Source organism: Callionymus lyra, chromosome 1 (assembly GCF_982586985.1).
Source record: "Callionymus lyra chromosome 1, fCalLyr1.hap1.1, whole genome shotgun sequence".
Lineage (NCBI taxonomy): Eukaryota > Metazoa > Chordata > Actinopteri > Syngnathiformes > Callionymidae > Callionymus > Callionymus lyra.
In genome coordinates this window covers 35,613,943-35,639,834 of record NC_141818.1, presented here as the reverse complement: position 1 = coordinate 35,639,834, position 25,892 = coordinate 35,613,943, and the positions used below count along the sequence as shown (strand labels likewise).

Sequence of the window (25,892 nt, the reverse complement as noted above, 5' to 3'; positions counted from 1 at the left end):
ACTAATAATTAGATCATAATCGGACACAATAACAGTAGTTGTCGACAATATCTGTATATTAAGTCTTTTGTATAAATATGTTGATTTTTTTAAATTAAAAAAGTCATTGTATTTATTTAATAAACATAATTTAATTATCATTCTCTGTCTCTCTTCAGATAAAGATGAGCCCAGCAGTTACACCTGCACCACCTGCAAGCATCCCTTCACCAGTGCCTGGTTCCTGCTCCAGCACGCGCAGAACACCCATGGGTTCAGGATCTATCTGGAGAGTGAGCCGGGGAGCCCTCTTACCCCCCGAGTCGCCGCCGCTCCAGGAATGGGTGGCGACTGCGCCTCCTCCCAGCCGCCGCTTCACGCCGTCCATTTGGCCGATGGAAGTCCATACAGCTTGTTGAGGATGCCAGGCTCTGGATCGGGGCGTGATTCTGCGTCCACTCCACGCGAGGGACGCTATCCCCAAACACCACCGCTTTTTAGCCCGCCGCCGCGACACCATCTAAGTCCCGATGAGCTGGCACTGGCCACCCACCATCCAAGTGCTTTTGACAGGGTGATGAGGCTAAACTCCATGCCTCACGAGCCTCCCCCGAGCATGGACTTCTCCAGACGCCTACGTGAACTGGCAGGGAATGCCACTGGTGCTTCTCCACCGCTCTCCCCTAATCGGCCCAGCCCCATGCAACGGCTGCTTCAACCATTCCAGCCTGGATCCAAGCCTCCTTTCTCCGCAACGCCTCCCCTGTCCTCGTCTCAGTCACCTTCAGGTTCCCGCTCGACCCCCAACCCGGTCACAAACATGGTCCAGCCGGGCACACCGCTCAAGTCCAAGTCATGTGAATTTTGTGGTAAGACCTTCAAATTCCAGAGTAACTTGATCGTTCATCGGCGTAGCCACACAGGAGAAAAGCCATTTAAATGTCACTTGTGTAACCACGCATGCACCCAAGCCAGCAAACTGAAACGGCATATGAAGACGCACTCGCAGAACAAGTCAATGGTTCTGAATGCCAAGTCTGATGATGGCCTTTCAGCCGCAAGCTCTCCAGAGCCAGGTACCAGCGACGTGGTGGGGAGTGCCACGGATGCTCTTAAGTCCGTCGTGGCCAAGTTTAAGAGTGAGAACAATGGCATACTCTCTGAAAATGGGGAGGAAGAGGAAGAGGAGGAGGAAGAAGAAGAAGAAGAAGAGGAGGAGGAGGAGGAGGAGGAAGAGGAGGAGGCTGACGAAGAGGAGGTTGAAGGGAAGCCGGTCATTGAGGAAGAGAGTGTGGAAAATGACTATCACTTCAGTCTGAAGCTCGAAGGGGCACGCCACCATCAGAACAGTGAGATATTGCGTCATCGTCGTAGCTCATTGAAGGAACATGGCGATGAGGATTCAGCTATGGAGTCAGACCCTGCAGGCGACGGGACTACACTCAATGGCATAGCACCACTGTCCAATGACAGCCTTTCCAGGAAGCTATTAGGTGGTGGGATAAGCCCAAACTCTCTCAGTCCGCTGTCCAAACGGATAAAAGTGGAAAAGGACATCGACCCCCCCACTCCAACCATCACAAACACTGAAAATGTCTACTCTCAGTGGCTAGCGGGATACGCTGCTTCCCGACAACTCAAGGACCCCTTCCTTAACTTCTCGGGAGGGGACTCCAGACAATCGCCTTTTGCCTCGTCGTCCGAGCATTCTTCAGAAAACGGAAGCATGCGGTACTCGACCCCTCCCGGGGAACTCGAGGTGGAACGGACAACGTCGGGACAAAGCGGTACCGGGAGCGGGGCCAGCACCCCCCACGGCAGCAACGGGAACGGACGGCCAAACTCCAAGGACGGCCGTCGCAGCGACACCTGCGAATATTGTGGTAAAGTATTCAAGAACTGCAGCAACTTGACTGTGCACAGACGTAGTCACACAGGAGAGAGACCCTATAAGTGTGAGCTGTGCAGTTACGCCTGCGCCCAAAGCTCCAAGCTCACCCGCCACATGAAGACCCACGGACAAATGGGCAAAGACGTTTACAAATGTGACATCTGCCACATGCCTTTCAGTGTATACAGCACTCTGGAGAAACACATGAAGAAGTGGCACAGTGACCGCCCTCTGGCTAATGACATTAAGACGGAGTAGGCGGTGGGCAGTGTGCTGGCAGTTCTCTCTTAGCTCGTTTGGCTTAAAAGTGACCCCGACTAACCAGCCAATGATTGAGGAAAGGACAACAGGGTCTGACAACACATTTAAGCCCTGTCAACATCCCTGGAAAAAAAAAGCTAAATGCATGATACATCATTCGGGGCAATACTATTGCATCAGCGCAAAAACTTTTTGAGCCTTTCTCTTGTGCAATAATTTACACAATTTGTATTTTTTGTAACTGGACAGCATGTTTGGTGTGTTTTGGCTTTTTTTTTTTTTTTTTAATCGTCTTAGAAAGCGACTTTGGCTGGCAGGTTTGGTTGTAATCTCCATTGATACTAAATTTCTTCAACAAGTTGTTTAGTTACGAGTACCCATGCTGCGTACAGTTTGTACTGTTTTACATATCATGTACAGTTTTGTGTTCGGACACCATCAACATCGTCACGGTAACGAGAAATCAATACTTGCAGGGTCACAGTGAAATTTTTGTGAAAAGGTTTTTTTTTTTTTTTCTCCATGCAAAATAGAGATAAGATGTATATCTATATATGTATAAGACTATATCAAATTGGGCTGCCTATAAAATCCTAGGTACTAGCACCGTGAAATCTATCACAAACAGCAACACTTTGGTGTAGAAAAAAAAACAAAACAGAGTGCCTTGGATATTTTACTTGCATTATTCTGACTTTTGAGTTTCAGCTGCAGAAAGACTAATGGACATATTTGTGCACGTATGGAATAAGCAGGTCCTTGCATCAAGCACCTGCGCGACCCCGTCACCATGTAAGAAATCAGCTGTTAGAAAAATGTAACAAACCCGTTAAATCTGCGTCGAAAATTCCCGATATGGTTCCGAGGCGTGGTACATGCCTGAAATTAAGTTTAGTCAGTAGATGGTTGGATTGGTGTTCTGGTACGTGATCCCGAACGGCTCTCAGAGGGAGTCGTTTTGTCCAACGGTATAGGTATTTGTTTTTCAAAGTTGTTTTCATTTCAATGAAAAGTTTGTTTTCGTTTAGAATTTTGTTTCTTAAGGCCGTGAAGCCGGCGGCGACTTGAAACCACGGAGTGGTTGTTAGTTCTAAGCCCGGCTGATTTGTTTTGGGTGTAGGTGGGAAAAGGTTTTTCGGGGGGGTGGGCGTAGATTTTCAGGGTAGCGAATAGCCAATAGTTTCACCACGTGTCTCTACGAATCAAATATGTATTTCCTAATAGCTCTTCTTTTTGATCTAAAATGAACCCCACAAAAGTAAATCACATCTAAAGTAGATATTTACTTTTAACACCAGCAATTATCGACACATTTTTTTCTTTCATCCTACCTTTGTATAGTAGATCATTTTGGAATCTCTTTCCCTTTTTTAAGATAGCACTTGTCACTCTGCCTCAGATTCTGTATCTGTCTCTCTAATCGGAGGTACAGTTGGTTGAGTATAAAATAAGGACCAGATTTCGGATCTGGAACTACCTACATGCACTGTTCAATTTCCCCAGTTTATAGCTGGACACTAGAGGGAAAACTCTTATGCTAACAGATTACTGTAGTGTTTTTCCCGATGACATTATATTAAAAAAAAAGAAATGAAAAAAAAAAAAAAATAGTAAAGAAAAAAAGCCAGCCATGTGTCGTCCTGAAATCTGAAAAATCCGTTTAGTTAAACTGCCATAGCACAAAACTTTATTCAAACTATAGAAAACGGTCAATGAATCCGATATGAATTAATTTTTTTTTATCTACTTTATCTTTGGTAAAGTTCCTTATTTAAAAGTTCTTTCTTTTTTTTTTAAATTTTGAATTTTTTGTCTTGTTTACATCCAGGACAAGATTACTATGTAATTATTGTAATAAATATGTCGTTTATAATTTCTTTGGTTGCCTTTTTATTATTTACAAGTCTTCAGGTTGAACAAAACTTTTGCATTTTTTGGGAGAGATTTATTGAATATAAATATATAGAGAGATCTTAAACACATAGGAAACACACTCGTGTAAATTCCTAACGTCAACACACAGTTCTGGTCTTTTTTCTTGTATTTAGAATGGTATTTGGAAATTAATGTTCACTTAGTGTAGGCACTTATCGTATTTATGTTGAAGCCTGTATTTTGTAACTGTTTTGCCTGTAACTCTTAAAGGTTTCAATGTATTCTTTTTTTTCTGTAGTGAAAAAATCCCAACAAGCTGCCACCGTATATTTTCCTAATTTGGCAGGATAATACAGTGTGAATAATTTGTATGCTTGAAAATAAGTATGTTAAAAAAAATGAACCGTGGTGTTCCCCAAAGGGTGAAAGGTCATGTGATGGTCTTTTCAGGCAGTCCCGCGGGGGTGAATCCACGATTGCGGTAAAACAGGTGGTTGTACATATATTGTTTGTTTATATATTTTTCTTTCCTGCCATTTTATATGCAGTAATACAAGCTATTGTTGGGGTTTTTTTTTTTTGGGAGCCAACTTTTTACTGTCCTTAAACATGTACCACCTGACAACATTCCAGCCATTTTTGAAGAGAACTTTAAAAGAAAGTTTTGTCATATGCAATCAATCCAATGTCAATCTGAAAAAAAAAGCATTTGTTTGTTTAAGCTGGAGTTTTAATTTTCTTTTTCTTAATTGTTTATTTTGAATATGTTTTGCTGTTTCATTTCATTGCCAAAAGAACTGTGGTGCTTTATAATTTAACTGTGGTACATCTCTTATGCAAGACATATTCTAAAATGACCTGAATTCATAGAAAGAGAAACGTTTGGTACATGTTGTCATTGCTGACGCCACTGAGGTACATTGGTGTTTTCGACCTGATTTCGTCCTCTGTTCTCGCATAACAAGAACGTTTTTTTTTTGTCTGAACTGAACTTGAAGTCGACCGACGACATCGATCGACGCTATTTATTATGACGATATGGACACACACAAACGCACACTCTGTTAAGAACGGAGTCACTGTAAAAGAGATCAGCACATTTTTCTGATGAGTTTGTTTGTCTGTTTGATGACCAAAGGTCATTGACCAACATTTTGAGATACTGATTTCGTCATGGTTTTTCAGTTACGGAGATGCCACACATGTTCAGCTTTTGTCTGCATTATTCTCATCACTAAGCCATTTTGTCTTGGAAAAAATAAAAATGTATTGCATACATATTTCAAAGTCCTCTGTGTTTTTTTAAAGTAATCTTACCTGACATGTGAATTCGCCTCCTTTGAACCTTTCCCTTCTTCTTTTGATTACCTTCACCAAATAACCCAAAAACGTATGAAGGTATTTTTTAGATATTTGAATCCATCAACTTTCCGAGTAGTGTTGCTTTGATGAGTAAAAAAGTAAATATTGTCGCCAACAAACCTTGAAATCTTAAAGCATTCGAGAGAGGTCAAGCCGTAAACATAATACTTATTGATAAAACATATTAGTACATAATACATAGTACTTTCTCGACTCGTTACGTGGTTTTATGTGTTGAATCAAATCAAAAATGTTTATCTTCCTCGTCGAAAGAATGGCAAATATTTTTGTAAATCCAAAAGAAAACGAGCAGGTGCTCGGACTGTTACATTCTTGCAATGTTAAAACGGAACTTTCGTAGTTTATAACTAGACAAAAAAAAGTCTAAATTAAGTCTACAAGTGTCCAAAACTGGACTTCACTAAGGTACTGAAACGGTAAAATGACTGAAACAGAACTTTCCTATTTAAAAGTAGGCAAAATTTCCTCAAAAAATACATCTTAAATTAAATGAATGGAATACCCATATTACTGGTAATAGACTATGTAGTTAAACTGTACAAAAATCGCAGTCCTAAAACAGAACATTCATTGTTTAAAACTAGACAAAAATAGGACTAAAACAAGTCAAAAATTGGACTACGCTAAGTACTGTTAACAACTATGTAGTTGTAATAGAATTGTATTACTAAAACCGAACTTTCGCTGTTTAAAACTGAACTAAAAAAATACGTAAGTGGAGTACGCTAAGAAATGTTCACAACTAGGTGCTTACACTGTCAAATAAATGCATTAGTCTAACTACACCCCCCCTGTTAAAACTAATATTAAATGTAAAACATTTGTTAACGACTAGTTGTGTACATTGTGACACAATATGTATTCATAAAAATGAACCTTCGTTGTTTAAAACTACACAAAACTAAGACCAAAATAAGTGTAAATTCATCTAAAACTGGAGAAATGTTAACAACTATGTAGTAACACTGTAAAATAACTGCAAACTTCCGCCGTTTAGACAAAACTCTGACTAAAACTTCAGTGAAGAGTACCGTCGTAACTAAAACTGATAAAAACTTAGATTAGATTTTGATGCTGATGATGAAGGACTAGACTAAAACTGGAATAAAAACAAGCTTACAACATATTTGAGTTGGACCCAAAAACTTGGTTGTGGTAAAAAAAAAAAAATTCATGTAATTGTAAGATATAAACTGGTTACAAAAGTAAAATAAAGTTATGTAAAATATGTCCCTTTCGCCGCCTCAGCAGCTTTCCCCCGTTTTTTATCTTTTACAATACCTGTTCATTCCCCCCCCCCCCCGGTTTGTTTACTCTGTTGCTCGATTCATATCTCCGTTTCAAGCGTTTCCCAATTTCTTTTCATAGAGCTTCTCGCCGTTTCCTCATATCTCCGCTGAGGCACTGGAGGGCAACGTGACAGAGTAATCGCTCTCCTTGTCCAAGCCCGGCGCTGTTTGCCCAGCAGGGCCAGATTAAAGTTCACAGATAGAGAGAGGTTCCTGCTTGGGCCAGGTGTTGACAGTTAAGATAAAGCAGAGTCGCAAGGAAGTGGAGGGGGGGGGGGGGGTCGGGAGGGGAGGGACGGTGATCCTGTATGTGTGTTCTCACATAAACACACTTGTAATGTTCAGAAGGCCGGTGAGCTCAACCCCCCCCCCCCCCCCCCCCCCCCCCTACCCCACCGACCTCCATGGTCTTCCATCTCCCAAGTTCAATGTCGAGAGAACAACAATGCCCACAAATCCCGCCATCAACAGCCCGTGCATAGCAGACATACTTTTCCCAGACACTTGGCCCTTGCCGACCCCTCCCTCCCCCCCCCCTCACCCTTTCTCCGGGTGTGGATTTATGGGCTTAACTTATAAAGGCAGCAAACACGGCTATCCGGCGACATTTTTAAACAATCAGATGGTAACACTCAAAGGGTTAGTTCAGCCAAAACTTCTCTCGTTTTCTACTCACCCTCATGTCGACTAAAGGTCGGTAATCTGTTACTTTTTAGAGTTATAGACAAAAATGTTTGTTTATTTTAATGTAGCGACTCAGCTGTCGACATTTTCAACCAAAAAAGTTGCTTGAAAGAGTCTACTGACTCCTTTAAGAAACATCTTAAGACAGTTTTATTTGTTCAGGCTTTTCCTTGATTTTCTGGAACTCCTGTTGTGTTATCAGTTTTATCTTGACCTTTAAAGTATATACTTTATTGAATATTGTTTTGATTGTTTAAGCGCTTTGTGACCCTGGTCTGGAAAAGCGCGATACAAATAAAAATGACTTACTTACTTATTTACTTAAAGACATTCAAATACATCCATACTGCTCGTCCGTAACGTCCATCTTGTATTGAAGCCTCGACGAGAGGATTTACTCTGGAAAAACTTGTGTCAACAGGTATTTAGATGTTTCAAGTTTGTCTTTCTGGACGAAGATGAAGAAAACTGAGCTCCAGTTGCGACATTAAAATAGACATTTTCACCTAAAACTTCTGAAAGGAATTTACAAAACAACACATCTATAGTTAGATTCTTAAAATCGGTGAGAATAGAATGTGTGTTTTGCCGAAGACCGAACCCTCTATCCTCCCATAAGTCTCCTGGTCGACTCGGTGTGTCCGGACTTGCCTGCGTGTTTGACTAAGAAGACCTCCCAGGCATGTTTGGGGAAATCCAGTCCAGCAAAGCCATGAAACCACCTCATAATCCTCCCGATATTCCTTTGTGGGCTCCTCTTCGCATCCACATATGATGACAAACATTTTTGGGGCAAAAACAACAAGTATATCCAAAGTTTAACTATTTATCACTCTATGCCTTAAACAAAGATATATTTTTTATCAAGAATAAGCAACAGACATAAAAATGAACAAGAGCTTAAACTATACACAATGAGTTAAATAATTCAACATTGATGATGAGGTGAAAGTGAATGGTCTTACAGAGAAACAGGCTGAGAGGCAGAGGGTTACCCTGTGTAGCTGGGATTGTCAATATCCAGCTGAATAAGAAGGTACGCTCTTTATTTAAACATAGAAAATAGAAAATTTCCTAATGATTTTATAAAAAATTTGGCATTGAAGTCTAGAATTCTTATGAGTGGTAAGTTAAAATAATGTTTTAAACTAAATAGAGCTGTGTAGCTAAAATATTAGGCAACGTACAGCCTTTAAAAAAATTAAAAGTAGTCCATGTTATTTGGCCTTCCTTTAGCCCTTACGACAAATTTTTTGCAACCTGTCGCGATCATATGAAAAATGACATTAGCCCCCTTTTAGGTACAGTACATGCAAGCACTTTAAAGGGACAATACTTTTTTTTTTAAACTAAATCAAATGCAACTTTTATTTTTAATGTAAAATATTTTTATAAAAGTCCCTGGGAAATGCATTTTACATTAAGATGTGTTGCTACTAAACATGACTTTAACTCTTCTAATTGAGCTGAATACATTTCAATGATTAATTGATGAAAAAAACATTAATTATGTAGATCTAATAAAGAGCAAGTAAAAAAAGTTAGTAAAAAATATACATATATATATATATATATATAAAATGTGCTAGTTTTTAATCACAGAAACTCTGAGTCGTTTCCAAACTTCACGAGGGCCTAAAGGGTCCCATGTGGCTCCATTTCTAGCAATGATGCTGCTTTTTATATCATCTCCAAAACAAGAACCGAAAATTCTCTAGACTTTTGAAAACAAACAATAACAACAACTTTGGGGCGTAGACTCTCCTCGAACTAGCATCACATCACCCTATTTGTTTGTGTGGTAAGCTGAGGTCACTATGTACCCCCCCCCCAAAAAAATTTGAAAAGAGAAAATGTTATTTTTTCCGACCAAAGCAAAAGTTTGTTCTCCTCGGCGAGGCAGCGGAGGTGGAGAGGCAGACTGCAGCTGTGGTGCACTGAAGAGGGGGCCTCGCCCGGGCTCCTTGGAACAATATAAAAGCACTAATCACCCTGGACAGCTGACACCCACTGCCTCATACACTCTCAGACACACACATAAAGATCTGAGGTTGTATAGAGACGGAGGAGAGGAGCTCCTGCCCAGACAAGACTTACAGGTCCGCCTCAGCCAGAAAACAAAGTCTGTGTTTTGTCTAAAGGCAGCATTGCTTCAGGGCTGAAATACTTCCACACACACACACACACCGTACACATACACACAATGACCAAGATCACACACGAGCACGCAGGAATAACCAAGATCCCTTCCTTTCACGCACCAGGCGAAGGAATCGAACCAAAGTCCTGGTCGTGAAGCAAAAACCAGCGCCATGGTTTTCGGCTCTCACCAACACTCTACACGTGCATATACAAAGTGTCTTCGGGAATGTGACCTTTTCCCAAAAGCCTCCCTTTCCTGCCCTGGCTCCCCTCCCCCTCGGGCTGTGTGAAGACTGAGGAGGTGAAAGGTCGGGTTTTGGGGGGCTGCAGATTAGGTTTCACATGACTGAGCACCTTTGTTGAGGCGGGCGGACAGAAAGGAAACGTCCAGGAGGGTTGCTGTGTCTGTCTGAGCGGCCGGAGAGAGAGAGGGGTTGGGGGGGCGGGGGGGTTGTTGTGGGGGTCGGGAAGGGACGAGGTTCAAATCAAAGTTTGGTCAAGATGAAGTTGAAGTGCAAGAAGGAGAAAGAGTTGTAGAGAGAGACAAATATTTTAGCTATAGTTAGTTTCAGGTGGATGAACCCAAAAAAGACGTCGGACACGTTTCTGTCCACTTAAGTAACTTAAATCTAAGTCGTCTCTTAACTCCATTACAGAACTAATCTGGAAGTGACATCATTACCTCAGCAAAAAGGAGCTTAATATTTGGAAGAAAATCCCTGGAATTCTGTGGAAATGTTTAGAATGGGTCAAGGGTGAGTTCCATCCGGATTCAGGTCGATTTTGAGGGAATCAACTTCTGAACACAAGAAATTTTACAAGTTGAGAAAATATGTTTTGGTTTTGTTAATTTTAAAAATCAACGTCCTCTTAAATGACTTAAATGTAAGTGATCTTACAACTCGGGAGCTTATTATTTGGCTAAAAGTAAAAAAAAAAAGAAATCACAAAATGTTAAGAATGGGTCAAGGATGATAACATTTTGGTTTGACCTCAAGTTCCATCTGGATTCAGGAAGAGTTTGAGGGAATTGTCATCAACTTCTGAGGCACCTTTCAGTTCAAATCATTCAATTTATTTTGGCAAAAAAAACTTTTAGATTTTATTTTTATTAAATACATTTCAGTGATTTAAGGATGGTGATATTTTGGTTTTGATCTAGTGTCTCATCTGGATTTAGGGATATTTTTAAGGGATTGTCAATCACTGCCCTTATTTTTTCAGACCTAGAAGGACGCTGGAGTCTATCCCAGATACTACGGGCGAGAGGCAGGGGACACCCTGGACAGGACACCAGTCTGTCGCCAGGCACACAAAGACACACAACCATTCAAACATACACTCATTCCAACGAAGAATTTCCCCAAGTTACAAATCAACCTCTGTATGTTTTTGGATTGTGGGAGGAAACCGGAGTTCCCGGGGTAAACCCACGCAACACGGGGAGAACATACAAACCCCACACAGAAAAGGTCACAAGTTGCCTCCCTCTGGACCTGGAAGCGAACCGGCAACCTTCTTAAAGTCAGGAAAATGTTCAGAGTTGGTCGAGGAACCGATGATTACATTTTCCCATCTGGATTAAGGTAGATTCTGAGGTTGTCTTAAGTTTTGAAACCATTGTTTTTGGTTCAAGCTACAAATTCGGGTCGCGATTTTGGTTTTGGCAACTCTGGATTTTTGCCTTCCGTGGCCTGGTGGTTAAGATCGTTTCAACTCCAGTCCAAGCAATGTCTTCTTTACTGCAAGTTGGACTATTCCTGATTTAAAGAACGGTTTGAACTTTGTTGTAAACTGTTACATGAGGTGAAATGAGCTCCTTGGTGGAGGTATGCGCTGTCAAAACACTGTTTAAGTTCAACTCCTCTCTCATCGGTCCGGCTTCTCCGCTCAAGTGCAGGCAGTCATTGTCCTCAGAACATGCTGGCTCTACTGATTTCCCTTTTGACCACACAGTGAGAAGAAAGCCAAAATAGTAAACTGAATCACAGCAGAAGCCCCCTCCCACCCCCTCTCCTCTTCCTCTTCGCTTCCTTCACATCAGAGGGGTGGTTTGCCCGCTAGACAATATGTACAGCGACTGGCAGTGAAAATCTTGGCACAGGCTGGATTACCTTCCAACTGAAGTATTGCTTTAAAGTGTGTTTGGCTGGAGAGAGGGATTTTAATGACGTGCAACAGTTTCAGCCAAATGAGTCACAGAGGTGGGACTGCTTCTGCTGATGGCTTCCAGATAAGGTGGAAACTTTGACCCTGGACTAGAATCTGCAGACTGGCCACGGAGTGTCTTTAAAAGAAAACGAAACGTGGAAAAAAATAATGGAGTATTTGTGGATTTCTCAACAAATGTTCCACCTTATCCTTGAATGCTGAACCTTCTTTGATGTGTTCACACCAGGACAAACACTCAATTTGACGCCATTATATACATGTGACACACTGTGTGTGTGTGTGTGTGTGTGTGACTGTTGACTCCGACATGCAAGCCATAAACTCACTGAACTCTTCATCCTCTGATACTCAAGGGTCAGGTCAATGTTACACAACAAGTCCCGCTAAGACCAACGATTCAGTGTGGTGGACACCAGAGTCCTGTGCTGGGCTGGTGAAGCTTCATGAAGCAGTGTCATGTTGTTTAGAGGTCAGTAGGTGGCACCATCAGTTTAAAAATGATGTTTCATTAGAACAGTTGTTCAAAACAAGGGGAAAATAGTGCAGAGACCGCCATCTAGTGGACTCTGGAAATAATGTCACTGCTTCATGAAGCTTCTTCAGACCATCACTATGGTTCTGATGCGATTGTTTTCACTACGATATCCCAAGAATACAGAGAAACATTCCCTTTTTCCTTTCCCAGATTTATCCTGGGCCGACACCATGTGTGTTGCTGGACATTGACCTTCTTTCTCAACTGGAGTACACACTTGAATCCGAAAAAAAAATCCCTCCATACATACATAAGAGGGCCTCAGAAAACTAGAGGAAAGGAAAGAATGGAATTCCATAATAATATACAATAAAATATTGTTTACCCATTTGGGCTAAACATATAACACACAAACTGCCTTGATCTTTGGACTCTCAAGTGAATTATTGCACCGAACCACACCACCTTTGATGATGTCACGATGTGTGTCCACCTGGCTGTTTGACCCGTTACCAAGTAGCTTGTAGCTAGCTAGGAATTCTGAGGAAGACCCTGCTGCTGAGAGAAACAAAGATCTCATGGCCATCTAAACGGCAAAACTGAAAAATGGGAATGATTGCCTGTAGTACATACTGTATATATTGAAAAGTGAAGCGATAGTTTACCCAAAATTTAAACTTCACTAATTTTTTACTCACCCTGGTGTCGACTAAGGGTTGGGATTATTTTCAGGGTAATCTTATACTTTTTAGAGTTATAGACAAAAAAATTCATTTTAATGCACGCTTCCAGTGTAGACAGTAGAATGTATGTACTCTGGAAGCGCTCGCGATATTTGAGTGAGTACTTCCGCTATATATTGGTTATATCCTTTAAACGTCTGCCACAAACAAGCGTACAATATAGACTTGTATACATTTTTCTGGAGCAATTCTTCTCATTAAGGCTTCAATACAAAGTGGATGTTACAGACCAGCAGTATGGAGGTGTTTGGATGTTTCTAAGTGTTGTGAAGGAAGTTCTTCCACTGGGCACCAGTCGCTTTCTTAAAATGAACAAACATTTTTGCCTATAACTCTAAAAAGGAACGGATTACTTTGAAATAATCCCAACCCTTGGTCGACATGAGGGTGAGTAGAAAATGAGTGAAGTTGGAATTTTGGGTGAACTACCAGAAGCCAGAACCGACCAGAGGCTAATCGTTTTTTGGGGGCCATGGCATTGTGAAGTTTAAGAACCCCTGCTCTACTCCGCAGGTGCCAGACTCGAGGCCAAATCTTATCACGTCCCGCGAGGTGTTTGGCTCATAATTAAGGTCGATGCAGATTCATGATGGAATCTTGCCTGTGGCGAGCCCGGTTCACGGAAACACAGATTATTGAAATCTAAAAAGAATTGTCCAGTAATTTCCAAAAGCAGAAGAATTAGTGAGCAAATATGATTTGATGGAAAGATGGTGAACGCTTGTGCTTCATGAAGATTATTTGGCGGACGAAGACCAACAAATAGAGACGCTTGAGTTCAGTTTGAGGTTTGCACCAGTTGCGCCCCGTCTTTTGATATCTTTCTGGATATTAATGCAGACGTCATGAGTTCAACACAACAGCCTATTCTTATGACACTTTTGCACATTGGCTTTATTCCATTAATACGTTTACAACTTCATTGATACAACATGAAATTGGAAGCAATGTTTGTGAAATTCCAGCTAATAAGACCAGCCCCAATACTAGTACGACAATAAACCGATGCTTACTTTATTATAGGCCCCGCCCATTAAATCGCTGAACTCTATTAGAACGACCAGCTGTCAGTTAAAACACCGGATTTGGGATTCAGAGGAATTGCTGAAATAAACAACTTAAAAGATAAATTTTGGACTCTGGAGGTTAAAAAATGATGTAACGTCAACCAATACCGTTTTATTTTGTAAATTAAAAAAAAAGCCATGAACTTTATTTTAAGATTTTGGCCTCTAGTGAGATTAAATTGAACACCTGTACTTGGTGAAGCAGTAAAAAAATATAAAATAATAAGAAGCCATTAAAAGAGTTTTCCTTTAGAGATAAAGACAAGGGTTAAGAGTTGAGGAAGCTGAAGGAAGCCAGGAGCGGGAGATCCACTGATATCACCTTGAACCCTGTTCCTGCGTGTGTGTCTGTCTTGTGTGTATAAATTCATCCGTGTCCACCTTCACATCCCTTCATCTTCATCTGCTTCATTTTTGAACGTTTGAGGTCACGTCTGAGCGAAGTGCAAATGTGTGTGTGTTCTCCAGGTGCAGCGCTGCAGGCAGAATTATATGACCAGTGGAACGGGGTCATTTCGTCAGGACCATGAGGTGTGTGTGTGTGTGTGTCTGTGTAGGTGTGTGTGTGTGTGTGTGTGTGTGTGTGTGTTAGAGAGACAGTAGGGCGCCTGTTTACTGTCCTGTTAATAAAGAGACAAAGTTCATCATCCTCACAACATAGGAAGCTTCAGTTTCTTGCCAAATCTGTATTAAGCAAAAAAAATATTTTCAATAAAAACATATATTTCCAGAATACTGAATTTCCAATTTAATAATGATAAGAGTGACTCCCCTGGGACGATTTTTAAACCTTTAATATGCATAAATATGTGTTACAAACGAATGTTACGCCAACATTGTTGCTTCTACTGAACATTTAACACATAAATGATCGAAGGATAAAAATAAAATTCTTTAACATCAGTTATAAATAAGCAAAACAACATTAAAAAGTATTAAGAACGATGTTAAAATTCAGGTCAGTGAAGTACAAAGGTTGATTATAGTTGTAAATGGTTTGAAACAAGTTAATAGTTGTTGGGATTCAGTTTAAATGTCTATGATTGTAAGTATATGTGTATAAAAAAATATTAAAAACTGAAGTAAAGGATAAGAAGAGATTGAAATAGATTGAATCAACATTGGTTTTCTTGCTACAACATATTATTTTAAACTACACATTGCTCCTTAAAAACTTTTCTGTAAACATGCGCAAAAACCAGTCGAACAAATGATCTGTCGAGGAGACGATGGCCGGCGACCGAAGCCTGAAAATCGTACACACCATTTCTTTCACTTCCTCCCCCTTCCTCCCCCCTCGCTGCCCTTGTGTGTTTGCCTCCTGTGCATAAAAAAGGTGTGTACGGTGGTGGTCGGCCTCCCGGGGGCCGGCAGAGTTCGCTCCTTGAGCCACTCCAGCTGTTCCAGGGGCGACAGAGGATAAGTCAGAGCGAGGTTGCAGGGTTAGAGGGCCCTGGAAGATTCTAAGAATTGCAGCGACACTCGTGGTTCAAAACTTGAGGCCCTGGGGTCAAAGGGAGCAGAGAGGAGGGGGGGGCGGAGGGGGTCCGGGGTGGGGGAGGGAGAGGGGGTAAAAGGGCCACGGTCACATGCTTGACCTTCTGCACTGACCTTGTTACTCTCGGCTCAGTGTTGCTCGCCTCTGTTACAGTTCAGAATTGGAGGGATTTGTACAGAAGTTTGACACACTTTTGTTGATCCTGTGAAAGGATCTTATGAACAACTGTACCTTTTTTTTAATTTTATTTACCATATATATCATAGAGATCCAGAAATCTTCTTTGCTCCCTAAGAAGCCAGAGTCACCTGAGCCCAAACAAAGCGGCACATAGTTTTTGGACCCGGTATCAAAGGGGTTAAATAGTTAAAATGCCTCCTCAGGCAGGTTGTTTCAAAGTCAAAGTGCACTGGCTGGAAAAAAAGCAAGTAAGTAAGTAAAGGTTATTTGTAAACAACCTTTCTAGACCAGGGTCACAAGCGCTTTAACAATAAAAAACAAAACACAGTTAAATTACATACTTTAAAAGGCCAAGACACATAAGACAAACACAGGAGTCTAAGAAAATTAGGGAAAAGTCTGCAAAAGTGTAAAACTCTCTTGTCAAAGGGTTTGCTCACATCAAAGTAGTCTAATATTCACATAGATATTGAGACCTATGAATATTCTAATGTTTAAGATAAGAAAAGGAACTGAGATTATTGACGAAAACAATTATAGAAAGACTTCAGATACGTGTTGACGAAGCGTCATGAAGCAGTGTCATTATTTTCAGAGTCCACAAGATGGCGGTCTCTGCACTATTTTCTTTTGTTTCAAAAAACTGTTCTAATGAAACATCACATCATTTTTAAACTGATGGCGCCACCTACTGACCGCTAAACAACCTGACACTGATTCACGAAGATTCATAAGCCTTTCACTTTTTTTGGGGCCGCTTGTGTGATTTAGTTTGACACTTCACATGCTGGCTACATATCTTATGGTCGTTTTGGTTTGAATTTCTCACGGAGGCGCTTCAGACATCATCATCAAACAAAAGCAAAATGAAGCAAAGACGGATTTAGTAAATACAAAGAATACATGTAAATATGATCAAGAACGTTAGATTGACGTACAATTTTAAAAACTACACAGACTTCAAACTGCATCTCCCTTACAAAAAATATTAAGTTAAAAATTTCCGGTTGTAATAATCAGTCGCCAAGTAACTTCTGTACAGAGTTTACTTTGATAAGGACTGTTTATTGCCAGTGTGTGCGTGGGAATGGGTGTCATTGGGATTATTTCAATATCAAATATTAATTAACTTTCATTTATGGTTAGTGGCACAGTACTTAAAGAAACTTTCAATTATTAAAAAAAAGTTTTTAACCTCTGTGTTATCTCAGGCTCAAAGTGACCCAAAGGCCTGAAAACGAATGTGTTTGTGGTATCCCTTGTGTTTCTCCATCACTGCATATGTATCGAATGGACGCCAGGGAGGTCTTTCCCCTTTGACCCAGAGACAACACGCGAGTTAAAAAAACTTTTTTAGTATTAAATTGATTCATAAATGTTTACTTCACCGCCCTCATTTTTTCTAAAAGTATGAAATTTAAGGTCAAAATTGTAAAAAAAAAAAAGGATTCAACTAGACTACTTGTTCCTCGGACCACTGACAATTGTTGCAGTGAGTGACCCAACAGGTTGCGGCAGACTCTCAGGGAGCTTGACTCTCCTGAACAGGGGCGTCTTCTCATATTCTGCTTTTTTATGGGGCCAACCGGTGGTCTTCGGCGGGGACACATTCATCGAGGGCCTCCTTCACTACAAAGCGCTTGTCACTCATTGTGCTGAACTTGTGTTGTCTGCATGCAGCGCCCGGCCGCACAGCTGTCGTGAAAAGACCCCGAGCCTGCTCTCGCCAGACCTGAAAGAAACAAACAAACAAAGCTGTAAAACAAGAAAATGAAAAACCCTAAAAGGGTCACAAATAATGAGTGTACAAAAAACATATTGTCCAAATGCACCTTGGGAGCATGTTGTCTTGAAGGGGGGAGGCAGGGGGGGGTAATGGGCTTGAGTGTAGACAGGGGCCACAAAGGGATTCATCCCCTCCTGCGTTACTGTTCGCTCGGCCCTTTGGATGAACTTGTCTCCCCATTCATGCCGGACCTCTCATGCCCAGGTGTGTCCTTGTGTTGCTGCGCAGCCACCGACATCACTTTGGCCCGGAGTGCCCCATTGTAAACACAACCGCGGTAAAAAAAAAAAAAGCGGATGAAAAGACATAAAGTGTAAAAACGAGGATGAGAAGAAGAATAAAAGAAGAGTGCCTTTCTTGCTTTTCAGGGCAAGGACAATGTTAGGGCGATTCTCCCACGCTCCACGCATCTCGCCGTTCGCCCACCGTGGCCCCCCAGTGACCATTACTTAGAGCATGAAAAATGAAACCGTGAGACAGTGAGGAATGAAAAAGTTATTCAAAAATGCTATGTGAGGAAGAGAAAAAAAAACTATCGCCTAACAGCACTTATCGTACCCCTAATCTGTCCACGATTACCCAATATTCAGTGTTAAGATCTCCTGGGTTGTGGAAGCGAGCTACCGTCCAGAAAGGCGGCTTGAATGGCTCGGCGCCAAGACCAATTGAGAGGTGCTGCTGTGGTGGAGAGCCAGAGGGGAGATGGTCATCCATTATTCATCACTAAGCCAAATAATCCCCAACAGAATTGGTCTGGTCTTGTCTGGCCCAACGGTCGGGGAATGGATGGGATGGTCTGGGGGGCAAGTGAGGAGGGTTTCAGAGGGCTGGGGGGGGGGGGGGGGGTGGCAGGTTTACCGGGTTTTATTTTTTTTCTAATTTGGCCTGGTTGAGTTGGATCTTTTTTGGTGGGCTGAAAGGGAATGGCAGGCTCCCCGTAAGGGGTGGGAGTGGGTTCTTTGAGGATTAGATGCAAATATGTCTTTGATAGCTTTCACAGTCTGGGAGTCCTATTCTGTTTATGGATATTCATATTAAGTCTAATCTTTGGAAACAATCCTGGGCATCGGCGAGAGGCGAGCGGGTTGATGATGGAGCACCGCAGCAGCAGGGGTTCCGGGGGACCCTGAATGGGGCTCTGATCTGACCCAGATCAAGGGCAGGACCAGTAAGAAAAACCTCAGCGGTGTGTGTGAACCGTTCAATGGATGAAGGGATAAGTGAATGATGACCCCTCGTCCCGTTCGGCGACAGCAGTAACACGCTCCGACGTAAATGTAAACACACTGAGACACATGATAGACTCTGGCGCACAGACACACACACAGCGATGATACTCCATCAGTGGCTCGGGGTAAAAAAAAAATCTTTCAGACACGATTTGACCTTCTTCCTACAAAAAAAGATTTGACTCAATCACACACGGTTAATGGATTGAACTTTGATTTGAAGAACCCGGTCCTGCCTCTTCGTCTGTACAACCAAACCACAACTTTTTTCACCTGGAGAACTCGATTGCCGGTTCAAAGGTCGATCGTGTAGTAAAGTGTGACCCGTAAAAGCAACCTTGTTGATGACCCACACCAGCTGGTCCAGTTTTAATGTACGTTCGTAGGCTTTATTTTGAATTTTCGTGTTTTAAATGGATGTTGATATTTTGTCATGATGGTGGGAGAGGTTGTCAAGAAACAGTTAATATAAACTGATGAGTGAGTTCAAGTCTCTCTTTATTCATGTGTCTTATAAAAAAAACTATATTGGGCATAAACACATGTACAATAAAGGCACAAAACCTAGCTTAGAAGTTATTATTATGGAATTAAATAGCATTAAGTCACTTTAAAAATCATCTTTTTAAAACAACTTCTATATATTCAAGTTTAATCAAACTTAACACTGCAATATGCATGTATTTTAATGCATTATGGGAGTTCTCTGCTTTTCTATTTGTGCTGTTTTAAGTTAATGTGTGTGTGTTTTTCATATTTTCTGCAAAATATTTATTAAATTAAAAAAGACTAGAAATGCTTAACAATATATATTTTTGGTCTGTATGGTATGTGTCTATCAAAGTAAGTGTAATAACTCACTTCTTTTAATCACTTTTAATGTGAAGTATTTTTTGGTTTTATTTCAGAAACCGTTTGAGATTAATCCTTCTTTATCTCAAGTAAAGTCTTCCCTTTAAAGATGTCACGGACAAACACCGCTCTTCATGCCTTTCAAAGGTGGAGAATAAGGTGACGAAGACTTTGTGTTAAAAATCATAAATAAAAGAAAAGAAGTTTCGGTGAACGAGAAGTCTTGAATAGAAAATTGAACTTGATTAGACTCGTGAAAAAAATGCAAATATGCTGAGCAAGCACTCTTTAGCACTTTCAACAGACAAATTGAGATAGTTTTTTCTTTTTAAATTTACTTTGCATAAGCAAACAGGTTTGGACTTGTTTTTGTACACTCATCAAATAGCCCTCAGACAGAGTTAGGTAAGACAAATATTATTTTAAAACCTTTTTTTTTTTAGCAACAACCAAGTCAACAACATCAAATTATTTGTGAAAAAAAAGAAGCAAAGGGCAATAAAAGTTGCAAATACTGTAAGGATGAGCACATAAGCTGGTTTCAACTGAAGAGGTGACAAGTGCCAAAACACACCCAGACTGACCAAACAAGTTTTATTTGCATAAAACCCTAAAGGGAGCAGGAGTTTCTCGAGGGGGTAACTTTACCAAAATACCTTTTACTGAGTACAAACGTAGTAGAGTAAGCAAGTAAGAGTCTGGGAAAAACTTCTACTAGCCTCAACTTTTCTGGAGGAAATCAATTGAATACAACAAATGCCTGATTTAATCCCACTCTGTCGGATCCTCAAGCTGGACCAGCTCAAGTGAGGCTAGTTTATTAAACTAGACGAACGCCGACATTTGTGAGGCGCACATTGTTGCGAAGCGCAGTAAATAACCACACTTTTATCACCCATTATAAGTTTAGCCATGAAGTGGACCAGACATAGTCGGGGTCCGCCTCCCTGTCGGGGGTCAGAGAGCAAGAGGTGAGGTAAGGGAGGAGAGGAAGGAGGGGTGGGTTTTTTTGTTTTCCTTCCCCCACCCCAGCTGGGCCCTTGGTCTCTTGTCTCCTTCGCAACTTTTCCTCCCCCCAACCTCTCCCGGTAACGTCCCAGTCCAGGGAGGACTGGTGGGCTCCAGGTCAGGAGGTTCATGGAGCGAGATGGTTTCCTTCTTTATCACTTGTGTGTGTGTGTGTGTCGGCGACGCTTTCCCAGGGACACCGGAGGAAGTAGAAGAAAAATCTCGCCTCGCGTAAGATCTCAACTTTACACAAATACACCCGTGCATCGCGACACGTCTGAGAAAAGTATCACGTGACAACAACGCACTTTTTTCAAACCGCCAGAGAACCGACGTCACAAATTCACAACCTTGATTTGTAGCCAGTGCAGCTATTTACATGGTGAGGAGACAAAACACGGGTCACAATGGACTATGTTTTCCATTTGAATGTGTTCACTCTCTTCTCTTATGAAGGTTTTCGTCGGAGGCGGGTGGGGGTCGGGGGTTTAGGTGGAAGAGATGGGCACTGCAGGATTTTAGGGTGCAATGTCTGAGGGGTTCATGATGACCAGCGGGCATAAATGGAACCCATCTCAAAGGCATTTGTTTCTTGTGGGGGGGGGGTGCGCCAGACATCGCTAATAAATTTGGACATTATAATTTCACGCACATGCGTGTGTGTGTGTGTGTGTGGATCGGTAGGGAATGGGGATCCTGGGAGCCCCGTTCCCAGACATGCCCTGACCTTTCCAACCAGACAGGGATAAAGGGACAAGGAGGGAGGGCGGAGGGCACAAGGGCCCTCGAGTGTGTGTTTGTGCACGTGTGTCCGTCTCAGTGTGGATCCTCGAACCGGCTAGTTTGTTCCATACGAGCCCCCATTGCAGCCCCCCGGCCTCGCCAACACTTCTTTATTCCCCCTTATTTGTGTTGGTGAATCTCAATCATTTTCCATCCCTAGAGTGCTCTATGCAAAAAATAAAAAAAGGAAATGCTTGTCGGCCCTGGACTCTTACGAATCGATTTGTCTGTGAAAAAAGGGGTGTTCACGAAGACCCTTTCTTCTCCTAACATTGCACGGGAAGTAATGGAAGTGACGACAGCTCGATAACCATTGCAAACGTCCCGCAGTGGTTGGATCATCGAAAACAAATACCAACAGGTGAATAAATCGAGTCTTCAACCGTCGAGGTAAGGGTTGGTACATACATTCGGTGTAAAGTAAAGTCACTTTCAGGCGGTTAAGGAACAGAATGACTATGAACGGGACGTGGTCGCATCAGGTTTGGGTTGGGTTTTGGGCCAAAATAACTTTCTTAGAAATCCGATAGAAATACCATGTACTTCATAAACTCGACTGCTTGTTGAATCGTAGCCGTTACGTTGCACTGTTCCCAGGAGAGACTCGAAACGCTCACCTAAAATAATGGTATATTAATCGGGAACTACATCGCTTCAGACTCGCCTTCTAAAAACACTTGTTGTCCAGAATCTAATCGGAAGAGACCATCTGGACCCTCCTTGATGCGTCAGCTTTGGGTGGAAACTAAGGGGTTGTCTGGGGATGGCGTACGGCGAATACGTTTCTGGACTGTGTTAAGCACAAGGAAAGAGAAACAGCAAGTCAAAGCGTAAAACGATGTAACAACCTGGACGACTTTTTGAAAACCTTTTTCACGAGTGAACAGAACTTGAACAATTAAAGGACACTTTGTATCACATGTAAAACTTTCATGTTAGCAAATACAATACCTTTGTCAATCGGATCATTTTTATGAACTTTATTAATCCGTCTGGAGGTTTCTTTTCGGGAAATGGTTTTCCAGCACACAGCAACACAGACAGATTTATAAAAACAAGAAGAAGAACAAAGTGCAATAAGAAGAACAAAAAGAAGACGTTGATATTTTCCGGGTGCGATGAAGGAAGTGCCCGGACAGAAATCGGTAACGGCTGTGATGTCACTGAGCCATGTCCAAGTTCAAGTTGTAAACCATTGCCCTTTTTTTTTTAATTTGGTGGAATATTTCTAGCTTCTTCTTTTATCAGCTCCATCTCTTCTTCCAATAAGTATTAATTCCAACAGACATCGATGATAAAAAATCTCCTTTTTTTCATCCACAATTCTTTAATATTCTCTTGCCACGCTCCGATAATTCCATGATTTTTATTCTGTTCCTGACATGTCTTACTTTACTGCTGTCAAAAAAAACCAGAACGCTACATCTAGATTGACCTGTTGGCTCTCAAGGAAGGATAAGGCATTGATCGTAGTTGCACCCCAACCCCCCCCGAAATTCCCCTCACACACTGGCTTTCTCCGGATTCAGACAGGACCCTTCCCAGAGCACACAGGCTTCACAGGGTCTCCGCTGCACTGGAACAACCATGATCAATACCTGTCACTTCTGTCTCGTCTGGACAGAGCTGAGCCCCCCGCCCCCCGACCCCGAAGCTCGATGGCGCGCACACACACAAACGCACAATGCTCACAGGAATACACACACACGATAAAAGATCCACACACACACACACACGAGTGTTCATCTGAATGAGCGCTTGTGTACGTCCTAATTGCATCGAAGTCTATGCGAAAAGGTTCCGATGGACTCACACGCACAGACGCGCACCCAAACACACGGGGGTCAAGAGGTCAGACAAGGGCATTCAGACCCAGACATCAGTCTCAACTCCGGGGTCAGACCACAAGGCCAAGCTTTGCTCCCTCAACTCAATGGCCTCTGAGACACACACACACACACACACACACTGACCACGCAGGACGACGTCTTGGAAGGAAACACAAAAATTTCCTTAAAAAAATTAAAATGGCGAGTCCAAGAGTGGACTGAAGGGAGGTCAAATGTCACGTCTAATTCCTTTTATAACGGCCTATTCATTCACTTGAAGTCTCTATCTCCGCCTTTTTTTTTTCACTTCCTTTTCCAACAAGCGACTCTCTCTCCATCTCGGCCGCCAGTCCTCGCCGAGCTCTTGCTCAAGAGACCCTTGCACGGCTCGACCGCGGAGATAAGGAAGTGGAGGGGCCAAGTTTACCACCACTGATAAGCTGTAATTGCAGGGTAGTAAAAAAAAAAAGAAAAAAAGGAAAATGGAGGATGAAGAGGAAAAAGAGGAACGGACACAAAGGGGTGGATTGAGGCGGCTGGAGAAATGATTGATTAAACCGGTGACACTCGGGTTCTCTCTGTCAGTTATCAGGACCGGATGACCTTCTGCTCGTCACAATCGTGGTCCCGCAGACTCGCCGCGGCCCCCGGAACAATCGGCGTCCGGCAGCCCTGACCCCGCTGATAAACTGCAGCGCCGACATGGACGGAGCGCTCGTCTCTCTCGGGCTGTGTGATCAACAACTGTATTGTCTTCCGCTGTTCTGGTCGGAGACGGCCTCGTCTATCGGTGGAAGACGGCGTGTGACGAGGCAGTGGCCAGTGGCTCAGGTTTCATGGCAGTGTTGCTGCTTCAGCCTTGATCCGTCCATCCATGTTAGATCCTACGTTCATCCAGCCTTCTGTGTTTTTACTGTAGTGCACCAGTGTGTGTAGTCTTTTTGTTGAACCATTCATTTGTCCCCCTGTCCCTCTATTTGTCCTTCCCTCTGTCCATCCAACATCAGTCCATCCATCCATCTACCCTTTATTTAATCCTTATATTTGTCCATCCATCCATCTACCCTTTATTTAATCCTTATATTTGTCCATCCATCCATCTACCCTTTATTTAATCCCTATATCTTTCCATCCAACATTAGTCCATCCATCCACCCTTCAGTCCACCCACACACCTGTCCGTCCAACATCAGTCCACACATCCATCTATCCTTTATTTAATCCCTATATCTGTCCATCCAACATCCATCCATCCATCCATCCATCCATCCATCCATCCATCCATCCATCCATCCATCCATCCATCCATCCATCCATCCATCCATCCATCCATCCATCCATCCATCCATCCATCCATCCATCCATCCATCATCCATCCATCCATCCATCCATCCATCCATCCATCCATCCATCCATCCATCCATCCATCCATCCATCCATCCATCCATCCATCCATCCATCCATCCATCCATCCATCCATCCATCCATCCATCCATCCATCATCCATCCATCCATCCATCCATCCATCCATCCATCCATCCATCCATCCATCCATCCATCCATCCATCCATCCATCCATCCATCCATCCATCCATCCATCCATCCATCCATCCATCCATCCATCCATCCATCCATCCATACATCCATCCATCCATCCATCCATCCATCCATCCATCCACCCTTCAGTCTACCCACACACCTGTCCATCCAACATCAGTCCATCCATCCATCTACCCTTTATTTAATCCCTATATTTGTCCATCCATCCATCTACCCTTTATTTCATCCCTATATCTGTCCATCCAACATCAGTCCATCCATCCATCTACCCTTTATGTTATCCCTATATTTGTCCATCCAACATCAGTCCATCCATCTATCTACCGTTTATGTTATCCCTATATTTGTCCATCCAACATCAGGCCATCCACCCATCTACCCTTCATTTAATCCCTATATTTGTCCATCCATCTACCCTTTATTTCATCTCTATATCTGTCCATCCAACATCAGTCCATCCATCCATCTACCCTTTATGTTATCCCTATATTTGTCCATCCAACATCAGTCCATCCCCCCATCTACCCTTTATTTCATCCCTATATCTGTCCATCCATCCATCTACCCTTTATTTCATCCCTATATCTGTCCATCCATCCATCTACCCTTTATTTTACCCCTATACCTGTCCATCCAACATCAGTCCATCCATCTATTTACCCCCTGTCATCTCTATATCTTTCCATCCATCCAATCCTCAAGCCTCCAATCTGTCCATCCATCCACCCATAGATTATTCTATCTGTCTGTCTATCTTTCTGTCTATCCCTTAATCCGCTCCTATAGCAATCCTTCGATTTCTACCGCTATCCATCCATCCACCCTTCCATCCATCCATCCCTCCTCCCATCAGTTTTTCCGTCCATCCATCTATCCATTCACGAACACGTCACTCTCTATACGTTCACCCAACCATCAGTAAGTCAAGCCTTATTTCCATTTGTCTATATGTCTTTCTATCGGCCATTGATATGTTTTTTTTTCTCCAATCTCTGACCTTCAATTTGTTAAGCCATCCATCTTTTCATTTATTCTATTGCTCCATGTTTGTGTCCTCCGTTCATTGATCCATGCATTCATCCATGAAAGAAATCTCCTTTGGAATCTCAACCATCCTTAGTGCACTAACCATCTGTTTGGTTTCCTCAACTAAACATAATTTCACATTTCTTTCACCACCTGAAGGTGTATTTGTCTGGTTGTTCA

The 25,892-nt window shown here is 42.2% G+C and overlaps 1 protein-coding gene across 2 annotated transcripts in view; it reads left to right on the top strand.

The window, feature by feature from the left end:
• LOC148089241 (BCL11 transcription factor A-like) overlaps nucleotides 1-25,892 on the top strand; it is a 150,510-nt gene that overhangs the window by 29,105 nt on the left and 95,513 nt on the right. Inside the window, exon 3 of one of the 2 annotated variants that reach the window (XR_015713199.1) lies at nucleotides 159-4,717. Coding sequence is in view for 1 of the 2 variants with exons in the window: in XM_087804723.1 (XP_087660849.1) it covers nucleotides 159-2,128 (1,970 nt within the window). In the remaining variant the exon portion in view is untranslated. Of the gene's footprint in view, nucleotides 1-158; nucleotides 5,294-25,892 lie in introns of those variants that run through there. The other variant, XM_087804723.1, reaches the window with a different exon arrangement.